At 39.6% G+C, this 19,280-nt stretch overlaps 1 protein-coding gene across 1 annotated transcript in view; it reads left to right on the forward strand.

Annotated features, from left to right (window-relative positions):
- cacna1ib (calcium voltage-gated channel subunit alpha1 Ib) overlaps window positions 1-19,280 on the forward strand; it is a 100,799-nt gene that overhangs the window by 54,032 nt on the left and 27,487 nt on the right. The window contains exons 8-20 of the mRNA XM_068221863.2: window positions 130-222; window positions 1,107-1,419; window positions 1,699-1,940; window positions 2,656-2,807; window positions 3,744-3,929; window positions 4,139-4,256; window positions 4,580-4,735; window positions 6,545-6,647; window positions 6,928-7,064; window positions 9,862-10,272; window positions 11,197-11,297; window positions 14,243-14,366; window positions 15,551-15,619. Of these exons, the coding sequence (XP_068077964.2) occupies window positions 130-222; window positions 1,107-1,419; window positions 1,699-1,940; window positions 2,656-2,807; window positions 3,744-3,929; window positions 4,139-4,256; window positions 4,580-4,735; window positions 6,545-6,647; window positions 6,928-7,064; window positions 9,862-10,272; window positions 11,197-11,297; window positions 14,243-14,366; window positions 15,551-15,619 (2,205 nt within the window). The remainder of the gene's footprint in view (window positions 1-129; window positions 223-1,106; window positions 1,420-1,698; window positions 1,941-2,655; window positions 2,808-3,743; window positions 3,930-4,138; window positions 4,257-4,579; window positions 4,736-6,544; window positions 6,648-6,927; window positions 7,065-9,861; window positions 10,273-11,196; window positions 11,298-14,242; window positions 14,367-15,550; window positions 15,620-19,280) is intronic.

Below are 19,280 nucleotides of genomic sequence, written 5' to 3' on the forward strand. Positions count from 1 at the left end.
GTGTGGGTGTGTGTCTCTTCGACAACGTCAGATACACCTGGATTGGCATCTGTCAGTTATGGTTGTGTGGTAGTTGATAAAACTGCTTTCTGTTAATGTGTGTGTGTGTGTGTGTGTGTGTGTGTTTAGGTCATTACTCTGGAGGGCTGGGTGGAGATCATGTATTATGTGATGGATGCTCACTCCTTCTACAACTTCCTGTATTTTATTCTGCTGATTATAGTAAGTAAACACATACACACACACACACACACACACACACACACAGACAGACAGTAAACACGTTATTGTGTTTGTGTTCTTCAGATAAGCTCGTTCTTCAAGATAGATCTGTGTCTGGTGGTCACACACACACACACACACACACACACACATACACACACACACACACACACACACACACACACACACACACACACACACACACACACTCAAAAGCACTGACATACTCGCATTTACTTTCACTCAAACACACACACACACACACACACACACTCAAAAGCACTGACATACTCGCATTTACTTTCACTCAAACACACACACACACACACACACACACACACACACACACACACACACACTCAAAAGCACTGACATACTCGCATTTACTTTCACTCAAACACACACACACACACACACACACACACACACACACACACACACACACACACACACACACACACACACACACACACACACACACTCAAAAGCACTGACATACTCGCATTTGCTTTCACTCAAACACACACACACACAGAGTGTGACATACTCAAACACTGACACACATGCACACACACATGGACTTATGCACACACACACACACTCGCGTGCATTTTCACACACACACACACACACACACACACACACACTGCAAGTGCATTGGCGTGTTTGTCATTCTTAGGTAGGCTCGTTCTTCATGATAGACCTGTGTCTAGTGGTCACACACACGCACACAAACCCACACATGCACGCACACACACACATTCACATTTTGACAAACTCAAGTATGCATACACTCACACACATGGACTCATGCAAACACACACTCTTACATGCATTTTTACACACACACACTGTAAATGCATTGGTGTGTTTGTGGTCCTCAGGTGGGCTCGTTCTTCATGATAAACCTGTGTCTGGTGGTGATCGCGACGCAGTTTTCGGAGACGAAGCAGCGCGAGCACATGCTGATGCAGCAGCAGAAAGCGGTCCGTGGCTCCTGCAGCACTCTCAGCTCCATGGCGGAGGCTGGAAACTGCTACGAGGAGATCTTCCAGCTGCTGTGCCACGTGCTGCGCAAGTGCCGCCGCCGCTGCCTCACACTGCTCTGCCGTACACACACACGGCGCAGCCAGAACACACACCAGAACCAGAGCAAAACCAACATCAACGGCGGAGAGAAGAGCCGACAGACGCAGGGTGAGGACTAGCTCGTTATCACCACAGCGTGATGTAGGAGAGCGGTTTTCCCCGCCCACTGAATTGATGGACAGGCGCGTATTAACATGTCTCCATAGCAACGTGAGCAGGATTTGCAAAGAAACGTGTTAAAAGATCTGTTCAGCGCTCTGCGATCATCAGCAGCAAGTTTAACAAGTGTTTCAAACAGAGCATGTGTGTAATGAGTGTGTGTGTGCACACTTGTTTGTGTGTTGATGGTTTATGATGATGCACATCTAAGCTCTTCTCTCACTACAGATGAGGCCACACCCACCGCCTCAGCAGCTAATCAGGAGCCAGAGGAGGTGGCGGCCAAGGAAGCAGACAGCTGTGAGAAGGCGGATGAGGAGGAGGGGGCGTGTCAGAGGCGGAGCCGAGAGCTTTGGATGCAAACGAGGGTCAAACTGTGGGGGATCGTGGAGAGCAAATACTTCAACAGAGGAATCATGGTGGCCATACTCATCAACACCATCAGCATGGGGATAGAGCACCACCAACAGGTCTCACACACACACACACACACACACACACACACACATAAACAATATTTTCACACGCATACATATATACACACACTCTGAAACTCACTCAAACACTCGTACTCACACAGTCTCACTCATACACAAACATGCAAACACACACTCTTACACACTCATACACACAAACACATGCACACACACACACACACACTCACACTCTTTTTAAAAACTTATACATGCATATACGCACACACACTTATGGTCACTCACACACACTAACACTCACACTCTCTCAAACATTCATACACTCACTCATACACCCACAAACACGCGCACAGACTCACACACACACAAACACATGCACAGAGACACACACACACTCACTCTCTTTTTAAAAACTCATGCATACGCACACACACACACACACACACACACTCACGCTCTCTGAAACACTCAGACACACAAACACATTCACACAGACACACACATTTTCTTACACTCAATCACTCACAAACACACACACACACACACACACACACACACACACACACACACACACACACACACACACACACACACACACACACACACACAGAGGTTTTTAAATATTGTTGAGTTCATGTGATCCAGTGCAGCTGCTCACCTGATTGGTTCATTACTTCAGCTAACGGTGTGTTTTCGTGTGTGTGTGTGTGTGTGTGTGTGTGTGTGTGTGTGTGTGTGTGTGTGTGTGCAGCCAGAGGAGCTCACTAATGTCCTGGAGATCAGTAATATTGTCTTCACCAGTATGTTTGCACTGGAGATGATCCTGAAGCTGACTGCATTCGGCTGCTTTAATTACCTGCGCAACCCCTACAACATCTTCGACGGAGTCATCGTCATCATCAGGTAATGATAATAATAATGATGAGCGCACATCTCTGCTATTGCGTATGATTAAAATGGGGCTCCGTCAATAGTAAATAAAATCCATTCTGAAATACTAATAATGTGGGGTGGGGTAATATTCAGGGAGTTTTCTAGGAGACAAAACAAAACGGGAAATGGGTCTGAAATGCGGGAGACTCCCGGTAAAAAAACGGGCGTGTTGGCAGGTATGACACGGGGATGCGATGTGCGTTTAATAGTCTGATGTTTAAAAAAACTGTTAAATTGTATTTTACATCAGACTAGTGGGATTAGATTTTTTTTCCTTTTGGTTGGAACTCAAACACAGAAATGACCAGCTGTTTATCAACTAGTGCTAAACTCTAAATGTGCTAAACTCTAAAAGTGCTAAACGCATTTTTATAATCTGATCACAAAGATTTGCACTGTAGAATATAAATGCATGAGTCTAATTAATTTTAATTTAATTAAATTTATTAAAATTTAATTCGTTTTTTTATTTAACTTGACATTTTTTATTTAATTTGACAATATTTTATTTTAGTTTATTTAATGAGGTAATTTAATATTATTTTAATCATTTATTTAATTTTACATTTTATTTAAATTATTTAATGTAGTTATTTTAATAGCTAAATACAATTAAATGATTTTTATTTTGTTGTATTTTAATTATTTTATTTTAATAACTAAATTTAATAAAAAATTTTAAACTGTACTTTTACTTTTCATTTAGTCTTTTTTTTTCCAAAGCAACTTACAGTTAAGGAGGCATTCAGCGATTCAACAGGAAGAGACAACACACACGACAAGAGCTGATCATACTGTTAGTGCTCAGAGAACGTGATGCTACTTAGGAGAGGGGAGCTTTTCTTTTCTTTATTTTTTTGAGAGAGAGTTTTTACCAAGAGTGTGCGTGTGTGTGTGTGTGTTGAGTGTGTGTGAGATCGTGAGTCAGTCTGACGGTGGTCTGTCCATCCTGCGCACGTTCCGGCTGCTGCGAGTGTTAAAGCTGGTGCGCTTTATGCCGGCGCTGCGCAGACAACTGGTGGTGCTGATGAAGACCATGGACAACGTGGCCACTTTCTGCATGCTGCTGATGCTCTTCATCTTCATCTTCAGGTGTGTATGTGTGTGTGTGTGTGTGTGTGTGTGTGTGTTCTGTCTTCCTCCTCTTCTTCAGAGTGATGAGAAAACACTTCAGACTTCTTATGTGTGTGTGTGTGTTTTCCTCTTTATCTTCAGACTGATGAGTAGAATCTGTTCAGACTCTTTCTGTGTGTGTGTGTGTGTGTGTGTGTGTGTGTGTGTGTGTGTGTGTGTTTCTGCAGTATTCTGGGAATGCATATATTTGGCTGTAAGTTCAGTCTGAAGAATGATTCTGGAGACACGGTTCCAGACCGCAAGAACTTTGACTCTCTGCTGTGGGCCATCGTCACTGTGTTTCAGGTACAGAGAGAGTGTATTAGTGTGTGTGCGCATCTGTGTGTGTGTCTGTGTGTGTTCAGCCTGTGCCAGTCTATGCATTTGTATGGGATTCACCAAATGTCCCCAATATTATAGCATAACTAGCAAAATCTGACATTACGGGGACATTTTTTGGACCCCATAAGGGAAAGAGCTGATAAATCAGGCAGAATGGAGGAGTGTGAAGATTTGCAGATGGTTTGCTGTGAGGGTTGAGTTTAGGGGGAGACGAGAGACAGTCTGTACACTGCAAACATCAGTGTGTGTGTGTGTGTGTGTGTGTGTGTGTGTCTGTGTGTGTGCAGATCCTGACGCAGGAGGACTGGAACGTGGTGCTGTATAACGGTATGGCCTCCACGTCTCCTCTGGCCGCTCTGTATTTCGTGGCTCTGATGACGTTCGGGAATTATGTGCTGTTTAATCTGCTGGTGGCCATATTGGTGGAGGGCTTTCAGGCTGAGGTGAACAACTCCAGCACACACACTAATACACTAACACACTGCATTTTTACCATACTGTACACTTGCAGCACCTCCTGTCAATCCTCAGCCTAAAATGTTCTGCTTCGAGGGTTCGTTCACGCAAAAAATGAATGCTGTGGCATGATTTATTCACCCTCGAGGCGTGCTGGGGGTATTTGACTCTCTTCTGTCAGTCGAATCAAATCCCAGTTATTTTTAAATCATCCCGGGCTCCTGCAGCTCTGCAGACTCAATGGTTGGCTGATTTCTTTATCAGCAGTCTAAAAGAAGTCCAATAAAGCTCATCCACCCTTAAGAAAGAGTGTCTCACGCTGCTCCGGCGGTGAATAAAGGCCTAATTCACACACTGGATACAGTTTATTTATTTATTTATTTTTTGTTGATGAGGCAAGTTAAATCTTTAGGCCAATAGAAAAAAAACAACATTGTTTATTTCTAAGGGCTCTATCATACACCCGGCGCAGTGTGACGCAAGACGCGGCGCAGTAGTCTTTTGGTAGTTTCAGCTTGGCGCAAGAGTGGTTTTGAGGCGTTGCGCTACGCTGTTTAAACAGCAAATGCATTAGCGCTCATATGTGCGCCCATAGACGTTCTGGTCTAAAAAGGAAGACGTTCTGAGGCGGACCGCTGGAGCGTTGCTATTTTGAGAAACTATAATAGATTTTTCATTAGACCAAAACAAACCCGGTCTAAACTCCAGCGCAGAGTTGCACCTCGCTTACACACTGCTTAATACACACAAGAGAGCAATAGGCAAATATCTTTACATATGAAAAAATTTAAATATTAAGGATATATATATATATATATATATATATATATATATATATATATATATATAGGATATAATAAGAATAGATATAGAATATAAATATAAAGGATTAAAATATTACAAAACATGTTATTTTCTAGCCTACATAAATATGGAAAATCACTGCTTTTATGTCTTCTTCATCTCGGGAGGCTTTTTCAGTTCATTCATAACAATTTGCTTTTGTATAATGTTATTATTATTAGCAGTATTATTTATTATATCCATATTTATATTTTATTAAAAACAAGCTTAGATTTGTCCACCTGTCAGGTTTTAGACCATATGGGGCACAGCATGTGTATTAGGATATAACTCAGGTTTCTGAACACATTTTGTTATTATTATTCATTTATTCGTTTGCTGGAAATCAGAACTGAATTTAGAAATAGTTTTGAAACGAATATTTGCGCTTAACAAACAAAATTAATTATTTATAGACTAATTGATGTCTGTGCGTAAAGGTTTCCCTATCTAAGAGTGAAAGTGAAAGTATTTACTTTATCTCTCATTCTCACGCAGTAGATGCTCTGTTTAACAGTTTTCTGTGAACTGTGAACTGTTTGCTTGTGAAATGCTCAGTTTTTTCACTTAGACTTACTTTGTGTCCTGTAAATAGTGAATGCGCTTATGGCGCGACACAGCTGGCTCTTAAAAGGAAAGGGAGATGAGACTTTGATTGGTTTATTCTCAAACACACCTATAACTCATTAAGAAAATAAACTCAACCCTTTTAGACCATGCGCCACGGCGCAAGGCAGATTTCCCGTCCTTAAATTAGCAAAAATGCGTCCTGACACACCCTGAAAGCGTTTGCGCCCTGCGTTTTGCGCTCTGCGCATGGACCGTCAAAATAGAGCCCTTAGTCTTAAATTTCATTCATAATGGTCTTAAAAAGGTATCATATTTGACTGGAAACGTGCAGAAAGCCTGTTTTCAGTTTGTGGTGGCTTTCGTCTGTCTTAAATGTGTTTCAGGGAGACGCCAATCGCTCATACTCTGATGATGATGATGATGATGGAGATGAAGGATCGTCCTGTAATGGAAGTGAAAAGCACAAAGACTCGCTCACGTTCTCTGGTATGATCATGAAACATTCACTCTCAACATTAACCCTATCAGCTCTAATCAGCTGAAGAGCAGAGCAGAGCAGTGCTGTGATGGGAAGGAAACAACATTAAATCTTGTGGGATTATTTGACTCTTCTGATGGACTGCAGTGTTTCTGTGGCTGTAGAGGACGAGAGACTCATCAGGGGCTCATAAACAGACATTAGTAGTGTCTCTCTAGAGCTTTACAGTGTGTGTGGATGGCGGAGATCTGCTGTTGGCTTTAGCTGACTGCTGTTTTATTCCTGCAGATCCAAAACTGCCCTCGCTCACTCCTAACGGGCATCTGGAGCTGGAGCCGCTGGCGGAGGAGAAACCCAGAACCAGCTTCTCTGAGCAGAACCACCGCAGACGCACAATCTGCCTGGGCAGGAGATCCTCCTCTCTGGTTAGTCAGTGGAGAATCAGATTGTGCATGTAATAATGAGTCAAGAAACATTAGTGGAGGTGGAAAACAGTCAAATCAAAATAAAGTTAGTCTTAAGGATATCTATAAGCTAGTGTGCTCCAAAAAAACAGTGGTCAAATTCACATTTAGAAGATATAAACATTCAACTATTGCTGTTTGTCACTTCCGCACGAATGCATAATTTTTTGACATTTGTTCTTCAGACCAATCAGATGCTCTGTAGTGTCTGACATGCCCCACCCCCTTCTTCTTATTTGCTGTTTATTAGATGCTCTTGAGCTCAAACAGTCTCACTGGCAGAGCTGTGATTCAAAACACAACACTATTGGCTGATTTTTGAAAAGGGGGAGGAGTTACTAATTGCTCCGCCCCTGTTTATGTTTCAGTTGAGAGTATGTGAAACATCAAACAAAAAAGAGCACATTTCAAAGCACTTCACGGCACCGTAAAGGTTAGCAATTAGAAAATCCCTCAAGCAATCTGTGTTTGCAAGAGACTGAAATTCTCTTTATAATGTGTGACGGACGCTCAGCCAAGGCTTTTGGGTTTCCATGGCAACCGCTCTTTTAATTGAGGTATGGCGAGAGAGAGAGGCGAGCGTGGGTTAAATATAGTGTGTTGAGGAGCTGTTGTTCTTGAAGACACGTGCCGTCGCAAGACTGCGGTGGGGAAAAGTCTCTGGGAATTGAACATCACTCTGTTATAATCCCGCACTGCTCAGACAGAGAGTGATCAGAGCGCACACGCTTCCAACAGATGCACGAGTGTTCAATTAAAATGTTCTGTTCCGCATGCATCACTCATCATCAAACGTAGCGTATCTCCGCTTCATGACGGTCAGCCGTGGTCGTCGATATGAAGCGTTGTATGTTGTGTGTGAGGTCAACACGACAGCTCGACGCCGGAGAACACGCATTTCTATGGCAACTGCTTTAACCACTCCTGCTGCTAAAAATGAGCAAATGCAGTCAGCGAGATCAGAAACACGCCGCCTGCAATCACCCCACACACGTGACTCGGTAAAGTTAACTCAACTGCACTGTTTAAGGAGCTCGTGTCGTTAGGAATCAGATCTTTCACCTTCACTTTATTTTCCTCCAGATAAAGTTTTCCTTTTCACTCTGTTGCACTACAGCAGCAGTTCCACAGAGAGAGACACTGACTGAACTTGAAGATGGATTATAGACACAGATATATAGATGAATGCATTGGTTGATCAACAGACAAACAGATGGATTGGATGATTGATAAATTCACAAACATATAGATAAATACATAAACAGATTGTTTGGTTTGTATGTTTGTTCATTCAATCATTGACAAACAGATAGACAGATAGATAGACAGACAGACAGACAGATAGATAGACAGACAGACAGACAGACAGACAGACAGATAGATAGATAGATAGATAGATAGATAGATAGATAGATAGATAGATAGATAGATAGATAGATAGATAGATAGATAGATAGACTAATGAAATTATAGACTGATGAACTAATAAATTGAATAAACCAATTGGTTGATGAACCGATGCATTGATAAACTGATATATTGATGAACCTATACATTGATGTACCAATAGATTGATAAACGGATACATTGGTGAACCGATATATTGATTAACCAACACATTGATGAACCAATACATTGATGAACCGATACATTGATGAACCGATACATTGATGAACCGATGCATTGATTAACCAACACATTGATGAACCGATACATTGATGAACCGATGCATTGATTAACCAACACATTGATGAACCGATACATTGATAAACGGATACATTGATGAACCGATACATTGATTAACCAACACATTGATGAACCAATACATTGATAAACGGATACATTGGTGAACCGATACATTGGTGAACTAACACATGGATGAACCAATACATTGATTAACTGACACATTGATGAACCAATACATTGATGAACCGATATACTGATGAACCGATACACTGATTAACAGATACACTGATTAACCGATATACTGATTAACCGATATACTGATTAACAGATACACTGATTAACCGATATACTGATTAACCGATATACTGATTAACCGATACACTGATTAACCGATACATTAATGAACCAATACACTAATGAACCGATACACTAATGAACCGATACATTGATGAACCGATACACTAATGAACCGATACATTGATGAAGCAATACATTGATTAACTGACACATTGATGAACCAATACATTAACCAATACATTGGTGAACCGATACATTGATGAACCGATACACTGATTAACAGATACACTGATGAACCGATACACTGATTAACAGATACACTGATGAACCGATACACTGATGAACCGATACACTGATTAACAGATACACTGATTAACCGATATACTGATTAAACGATATACTGATTAACCGATACACTGATTAACCGATACATTAATGAACCGATACATTGATTAACCGATACACTGATTAACCGATACATTAATGAACCGATACATTGATTAACCGATACACTGATTAACCGATACATTAATGAACCAATACACTAATGAACCGATACACTAATGAACCGATACATTGATGAACCGATACATTTATTAACCGATACACTAATGAACCGATACATTGATGAACCGATACATTTATTAACCGATACATTGATTAACTGATACATTAATGAACCAATACACTGATTTGAACCGATACACTGACAACCAATTAATTGATAAACCAGTATATTGATGAACACTTCTCTGTGTCTCGATACCCTCTGCAGCGCCACAGCCGCAGTTCCCACTACCACAACTGGGGTCGTCCTCTTCCCCCTCAGGCATCCTGGAGCCGCCGCAGCAGCTGGAACAGTGCGGGGCGCTCTGGCCGAGGTTTGAGGTCTGCAGGGGTCATCGGGGGAAGTTTGAGGGTCCGCAGTGTCCACTCCCACCCCACGGAGCACCAGTCTCTGCTCCCACGGCCTTATCTCCTGTCCCGCCTGGACCGCCGCGCAGTCTCTCTGGATCTGCCAGAAATAATGCAGCGCCCCCCTCTGGCCAGAAAGAAGAGCGTGTCTGCTGAGCACCAGGACTGTAACGGGAAGACCCCAGGCCCTCAGGGGCCCTTGCTGGCAGAGATCTATCCTCAGCTCAACGCACGCAAAGACAAGAAGGACCTGGAGGAGGACACTGAATACGTGAGTGCAGAACAACTTCAATGTATTGGGGTGCATAGAGGCGGTGGCACAGTGGCCTCTCAGCAAGAAGGTCACTGGTTTGAGTCCCGGCTGGGTCAGTTGGTCTTTCTGTGTGGAGTTTGCATGTTCTCCCTGTGTTGGCGTGGGTTTTCTCCGGGTGCTCCGGTTTCCCCTACAGTCCAAACACATGCGCTATAGGGGAATTGGGTAGGCTAAATTGTCAGAAGTGTATGTTTTATGAATGAATGCATGGGTGTTTCCCAGTGATAGGTTGCAGCTGGAAAAGCATCCGCTGTGTAAAACATATGCTGGAATAAATGGTGGTTCATTCTGCTGTGGTGACCCCTGATGAATAAAGGGACTAAGCCAAAAAGAAAAGCAAGAAGGCTGGATAATATAGATAAAGGAATTGAAGTACAGATGCAAGGATGAATAGGATGGATAGATGAGTGAATGAACAGGTGGATAGATGAATAGAAGGGTAGAGGAATGGATAGTGTATGCATGGGTGGATAAAGATGATGGGTGGATGAATAGTAGTTTAGAGTAGAAGAACAGATGAATGGATGGATGGACAGATAAAATGATTAATGGATGGATGGATGGATGGATGGATGGACCAATAAAAGGATGAATGGACGGATTAATAGAAGGATGGATGGATGAATGGGCCGATAAAAGGATCAACAGATTGACGGATGAAAAAATAGATGGATGGACCAATAAAATGATTAACAGATGAATGTATAAATATAAGGATGGATGGACAGATGGATGGACCAATAAAAGGATGAACAGATGGAAGGATGTATAGAAAGATGGATGGACAATAAAATGATTTGTTTGTGTGTGTTTGTGTCTTTGTATGTGTGTTTTTGTATCTGCATATTTGTGTGTGTGTATGTGTGTGTGTGCGCGTCATAGAGCCTGTGTTTCAGGATCCAGAAGATGATGGAGGTTTATCGGCCAGACTGGTGTGAGAAGAGAGAAAACTGGTCCATTTACTTATTTTCCCCTCAGAACAAGTATGTCTGCATATTACAGAGCAGTGTTCATAACTCATCTCTAATAACTGATGTGTTTTCTCTTCTCCATGATGACAGCACATAATATTAGACTAGATATTGTTCAAGACACTAGTGTTCAGCTTACAGTGACATGTAAAGGCTTCACTAGGGTAATTAGGGTAAAGTTAGGGTAATTAGGCAAGTCATTGTATAACAGTGGTTTGTTCTGGAGACAATCCAACACTAATATTGCTGAAGGGGTGAATAATATTGACATTTTTTATATATTCCAAATATTTTTAATATATTCCCTATTAAAATATTCCAGCCGAGCTAAAAGAAATGAGACTTTCTCCAGAGGAATATATACTAGAACATCCTGTGTGAAGAGTCTTCATGGATCAGTGTTGACTGTACGTCCTGCTGCTCCGCTGATCTCTGCAGCATCTGCTGGTGTTCGGCTGCTCTGTAGGAGACTTTTATTAACTGTTTAGATTCAGTGTATAAAATGAGGCTCGCTAGCTGTGTTTCCATCAGAAGAGGTGAATTAGACTTATCTGCAGAACTGTGATATCTCCTAAATCATCAGTGCTAGCCTCCTCAGCTCCTGCTGCTCCTGCACAGATATCACTGAGAGGAGTGGATCTGCTGCACTGTTAGGATTCTCCACTGTGCTGTTGGTTCTCCTCTAATAAATGGGCTGCACCTCAGAAGACAGACCAAACGCAATGAACGTGGTGAATGCAGTGGCTTCTGGAGGCGTGAGATGGGAGTGCAGACTGATGCTCAAGACAGTTCTGGAGGGAATAATAGTAGAAGAAGAATTCTAAAGCACTGTGATGACGGAGAGCTGAGGCCTTTCACAATCAGCACAGCAACATCTCACATCTGACACAATGCGAAGCTGGAAACATGGAGAGCTGCAGACCAACATTAATAACACAAAGACCCTCAGACACACATTTATATCTGTCAAATCATCTGAGAAATACACTACATCACAGAATGATCAAGCGCAGAGTTTATTCAGTGTTTCAATCATAGTTTATGCAAATTTTTTCTTGTCAAATAGTTGATCCTACTCATCAATGAGCACATAATTTATATGCATTATTACATATTATGCACATCTTGGCATATTTAGTGCAATATTCAAACTGTGCATAAAAATAGCTGAAGGGGATTAGAGTATCATACGTGCATCACAGACTCATGTGTGCAGTTGTTCAGAGACTCTACAAGGGCAAACACAGCAGTCTCAGGCCAGTTTCCCAGCGTGTGTTCATTTACACACTCCTATGATCAGATCACAGCGGCGAGAGCCAGACTATTCTTTAGTCGCTGGATTTATTAAAGGTCACAAACCTGAATCAAGCCATTAGTGAACACTACAGATCAGTAGCAGCTCATAACAACACACAGGTTTCAGAGAAATCACACACCGTAGGGTCCGCTAGAGTCACAGTGCACATCTGAATCAGAAGATTTGTCCGTTTTTAAAAGTACAGAATAAATATTATGGAAAATACTCATACCTGTCGGTATTCCACAGTTTCTATTTTAACGTAAAGAGAATCTTTTCAAAGTTTGCAAAAAATTATTATTCTTAAAATTATTATTAGATCTGCTGACAACAGTAAACAAGACGAGCATCATGAAAGCATAGTGCGCGTGTGAATGGGAAAATTCTTTTTTTTTTTTTTTAAGTTTTAAACAAATATGGAAAAGAACTCTAGTTATATTCCAACAATTCCATCTTAAAGTAAACGGAATCAAAGTTTGCAAAAAACTCATGCAAATTACATGTGTTTTCTTAATTATTGGAGCTGCTCACTGTAGTATTGGTAACCTAGCAACCAGCAGTAAACAAGCAAACATAATTAAAACACAGTGGACATCTGAATGGCATACTGGCTTCATCACTCTGTCTCCTCTCCACCAATCAACTGCTGTGTGATGTGAGTTCTGGCCAATATGGCTGCTGGAGGGTCATGCAGGTGGATGCTGCACACTGGTGGTGGATGAGGAGATTCCCCCATGTGTAAAGCACTTTGGGTGTCCAGAAAGGCACTATATAAATGTAAGGAATTATTATTATTATTATTATTATTATTATTATTATTATTATTATTGGGATTATTATTGTTATTATTATTACTATTATTATTGGGATTATTATTGTTATTATTATTACTATTATTATTGTTATTATTATTATTTTATTATTGTTATTATTATTATTATTATCTTTATTATTATTATTACTATTATTATTGTTATTATTATTATTTTATTATTGTTATTATTATTATTATTATCTTTATTATTATTATTACTATTATTATTGTTATTATTATTATTATTGTTGTTGTTTTTATTAAAGTGAATCGAGTAAAAAAAGAAAAGTAAAGTCATAAATGCAAATTAGGTGTGTTTTTATAATTATTAGAAACACTGACTGTAGTATTGGTAATCAACAGTAATCAAGGCAACCATAATTAAAACACAGTGGGCCTCTGAATAGGAAATTTGAAACATTTTAAAAAGAAAAATACATATACTAGTTGAGTTTCCATCCTAATGTGAAGAAAATCCTAAAAAGAATAAAACAAATGCAAATGACATGTGTTTCCATAATTATTAGAGCATTGTTCAGATAAAAAACACCTGTGAAGAAATTCTGACTGTGATTGGTGAAAATGTTGCATTATTTAATACGTTTAAACAGACAAATTAAGTTAAACATTACAATTTTTTTACTTTTAGGTTGTTTGTAACCGCTATATCTTAAAGAAAATTAGTCAATTTAATTAACCCTTTTTTTTCTGTGTAGAAACATTCTGAAAAGTCACCTGAACTACATTTTGACATGACTAAATAAAACACAACAGAAAGAAAGACCTTTCAGATGTGTTCAGTGATCAGATGGGGATTTCTCCATTATTTCTCTCATCTCTCTGCAGGTTTCGTCTGAAGTGTCAGGCTGTCATCGCTCATAAACTCTTTGACTATGTGGTTCTGGCGTTCATCTTCCTCAACTGCATCACAGTGGCTCTGGAAAGGCCCAGAATCCATCAGGGAAGCCTGGTAGGTTTCGTCATTCGTCTGACTCCGTATCGTCTCGCAGGAGTGACACACTGATTTGCAGCTCTGCATGAAATCTGTCACATCACTGTTTGAGCTTGACGGAGCTTCATAGAGGAGAAATGAACGGGAAACTCCAGGCTTAATTACACTGGAATTATCTGCTCAGATCTGAGTGTCAGACCAGCTCACAGAGGTGTAGATGAGGATCTAACCGGCGACAGAATCAATCAGATGCAGACAGCGTTTCCTCAGAATGTACTACAGCTAACTAAACGTTAAAGATTTGAATGCATTTAAGGCCTTCGTGCACTATACTAATGACTCATAGCACACTGGTGACCACTACAACACCCTAGCAACCACTTGGTAACCTAAAATAAAACTCAGCAGCAAAATGAAACACCCCATGGATATAATGTATTCCAGCATAACAAACATAGACATGTTATGATGTCATATTGATCTACAAAACACCCTAGCAACCACTTCATCTTTGAAACAACAAAACACCCTATGAATAAAGTAATAATCAACACACACTAGCAACCATTACACCTTAGCGACAACTTGACAATCAACAACCTCAACCATGACTAATACTAGAAACTCAGAAAAACGTAGTCATGACTTGTCAGAGCCCTAGCAACCAACAATATCAATGCAGCAACTATGTGCTAACATCATAGAAAACACCAGTAATGTGTCACCAATGCTCTAGAAAACACCCCCAACCCTCAAACAGCCACTTAGCAACCAACAAGAACACCTCATTGATAGTGAGCCAGCAATACAATACACCCTAGTAATACCCTAGCATTAGCCACCAGTGCACCCTAGCAACCATTTATAGAGACGACTGGCACTTGTGTTAATGTTCAGAGGCGGCATGATGATTAGTAGATTTGGATGTTGATCAGCATGTTAACTAGTCCAGCAGAGGCTCAGCTGTGTTGCTTCAGTGAGTTGAGCACTTCTGCCGTGTGAACGTGACATTTCCAGTGTGGTAATCACAGGATACTTTACCCCGGTGGAAAAGTCACATATCTCATTCCCTGCCTGACATCTCCCGCACTGCTGTATCATTAGCTGACGCTGCCGGCCTCGCTGCTTTAACATTTGTTCTTTTTCTTTAAGTGAACTCCAGCTCTCCTCAATCTCTCTCTCTCTCTCTGTTCTCCCATCAGGAGCGAGTCCTCCTCACCGTCTCCAACTATGTGTTCACTGCCATCTTTGTGGCCGAGATGACGGCCAAGGTAAAGTTTCACCTGTTTCACTGTAAAGTTTCACTGTGTAGTAAAAAAATAACCTGATAATAAATGATCAATACACATAATTTTATTAATGATATTACACCAGTCAAGCACCACAGTAACAACTTATCAAAGCCCTAGCAACCAACGAGAACACTTCATTAACCACTTACCAAGAACTCGAAATACAAATAATGACTTTTTAGCGCCATAGCAACCACCTGAACAACCTAGCAACTGCTTAGAAGAGCACTCAATAATGACACATTAACCCCAAACACTCTAGCAACCAACAAAGCCACTAGCAAGAAAATTAATTGACATCTATAGGGAAAAATACAGACCCCCTAGTTTTACACTGCTTTATTTTGCAATAGAAATGACTGATTTTGTGGTGGTCATTCCCAGAAATTTGCAGAATATTTTGCAATAAAAAAAATAAAAATAAAATAAATATATATATATATAAAATTTAGCATATTACTTAGTGTATATGTTATGCTTTATGGGCTTCTTTGTTTTGTTCTCTTGTAAAGACAAGATCTAAAACAGATCTAAAACAGTAGGGATTAAGCCAAACGGAGGCTTTATAACTCTTATTTTTATCCACGATCTTACTTTCTCTCTGATTTCACTCCCTGGAGCATCTGACATCATGTACCTCACTGAGTACATGCGATCAGGCTTCCCCTACCACAATACACCTAAAACATGGATTGCTGTAAAACTCGTCAATGGCAGGGAAGCGTTTTCTCTCATTAACCGCAGGGAAAGAGTCCAACAAAAACATTTATCGATTTGACACAGATCATATAAGCAGCCATACATGTAAAGCACAAATAATGTGCAATAATCCTTCAATTCGGTCATGTCAGAGTCCTACATCCTTGAATCAACCTTCATTATTGTAAGCTGCTTGCTCCAACTGTTTTGCAACGTGAAGCGCGTCAAATGCACAAAATGCCCAATTCACGCCACAGGATGTCTAATCCAGTCTTTGCATTGATTGAGCAGAGAAGACCACATTTTTTGAGAGACACTCATATACATTGTGTGGGCTGAAAAGTGAATGTTTTATGAGATCATTTAACGTTTTTTTCCAGTTATTTTGCATTTTAATTAAGAATTTTGATGGATCGCAAAAAATGTTCTACTATTTGTTGATTTTGTGTTGGATATAGCGATCGCTGACTCACAAAAAACTATGGAAAATAACCTGATAACAAATGATCAATCCACATATTTTACCAATGACGAAACACAAATCAAACACCATAGTAACAACTTATCAAAGCCCTAGCAACCAATGAGAACTCTTTATTAGCCACTTACCAACAACCCAAGCCCCCAGTAATGACTTATCGATGCCATAGCAACCACCTGAACAACATATCAACTGCTTAGCAACCTAGAAGAGCATTCACACACATCTTCAACTCCAAACACCTTTTTCGCAATCAACAAAATCCCTCCACACCCTAGCAACCACCCACAACCCCTTAGCAACCACTTGGAGAGCCAAAAGCATGTTTAATTAAATTCCAGTGACCCGGAGCATGTTAATAACCACACAGCAGCCACGCACAGCGCAGAGTCACGGCTGAGGGATTTTCACAGGTAAGCTAGTCTTATTCTTTCAGAACGTCTAAAAGTCAGAAAGCGTGTGGTTCTGGGAATATTTTTACTGCATCAGTGGCAGAGCTGAATGGCCAGAAAACTGCTGGAGATTCTGAATATAGACCCTGACTGTATCTGACTGCATATTCAGTGTGTTCAGCTGTAAAAGTGTTCATTAGAGGCTCTGCTTCTGCTCACTCTCATTATTCAGCTCGTTTACATCAGTCTCGTTAGCAGATCAGCCAATGAGAGCGCTGGAAACTCTGGCTGTGTATTTAGCTGAGCTCTAATGAACAGGTCTTTACTTAGAGCTCAGTTTCTGTTTTAGCAGTGTATATAAACAGGGTTATGGAGGTAGATTTGTGTCTTAAACAATATATTGCAACAAAAAAATCTAAAATAAAAAGACTTATTAAGGATGGAGCGTGAGATTGACAGGCGGATCAGTGCAGCGGCAGCAGTAATGTGATTAATGTACTAGTCCGCAGAGGTAAAGAAGGAGCTGAGCCGAAAGGCAAAGCTCTCGATTTACCGGTCAATCTACGTTCCTCCTCTCACCTATGGTCATGAGCTTTGAGTCTGACTGAAAGGGCAAGATCAAGAGGGAATGAATTCATTATGACTCGTTTAGCGATCAACAATTTAGTGATTACTTAAAGTATTAATCATGCAGAATGTTCATGTGTTGCTGCCTGGTGCATTAATAAATGGTATTGATAATAATTCATAAATAAAATACACTTTTCAACCCTCAAGCAGAACATCACTACTGGAAATCAGAATATTTTAGACACACTAAAAATTACAACAGAACAGAACAAGTTACATGGGTACATAATCAAAACTGCTAAAAGCATATATTTGTTTTATTTATTTATTTATTTATTTATTTATTTATTCATTTATTTATTTTAATCATAATTTCATTCATTTTTTATTTCATTTATTTATTTATTTATTTTAGTCATAATTTCACTCATTATTTATTTCATTATTTATTCATTCATTTATTTATTTTAATCAATTTCATACATTATTTATTTATTCATTTATTTATTTATTCATTTATTTTAATAAATTTCACTCATTATTTATTTCATTATTTGTTTATTTATTTATTTTAATCATTATTTCATTCATTATTTCATTCATTCTTTATTTATTTATTTATTCATTTGTTTATTTATTTATTTATATATTATAATCATGATTTTTTTATATTTATTACTTAAATTAATTAATTTATTTGTTTATTTTAATCATGATGTCATTCATTATTTCATTATTTATTTATTTTTCATTGATTTAAATAATTATTTTAATCTTAATTTCATTATTTTGCTATTTATTTATTTAATCATTATTGAATTCATTTTAATTAAATTAATTTATTCATTTTCTGATTCATTTTATTTTTAGTTTATTTCATTTCATAGTTTTTGATGATTTTATTTTTTTTATATTAACCATTAATAAATGCTTTAGCTCTTATTGGTGCATTAGCTCAGCATCACGTAAGAGTGCGTCAGTACTGTAAAGTGTAGCTGTAGTTTTTCCTCTGCTAGTCGTGTGTGTTCTCCGTCAGTGTTGGGCTGTGGTTAGCAGTGTTTGTTCTGGTGTTATCCTGCGCTGCTGCGGTGCTGTTTTCAGTCCAGGCTGCTGTCATTGAGCTGAAATTGACTTCAAACGCAGCGCTGCACATCTTCTCTCTCTCTCTTTCTCTCTCGCTGTACCTGTCAGCTTTTACCGCGGTAAAGTCAGTGATGGCACTGTCAGAACAGAGCGTTTCCAGAAAGAGAATCTGTCTGGGTCTGTCAGCGCTGCTCTGGAGGGTCACAGGTCTGATCCTGATACGCTGAAATAACACCAAACTCAGCGTCTAATCATGCAGAAGGAGAGAGAGAGAGGGAGAGAGTGTGTGTGTGTGTGTGTGTGTGTGTCAGAGTGAGATAGGGAGTACTGCAAAACATGCTTTCCTTGGTTTAGTTTTAGTTTTGAAAGCATACAAATCATACATCAATAGAAAGCTAATTTATTCAACACTGAC

The sequence above is a fragment of the Danio rerio genome, chromosome 6 (assembly GCF_049306965.1).
Source record: "Danio rerio strain Tuebingen ecotype United States chromosome 6, GRCz12tu, whole genome shotgun sequence".
Classification (NCBI taxonomy): Eukaryota; Metazoa; Chordata; class Actinopteri; order Cypriniformes; family Danionidae; genus Danio; species Danio rerio.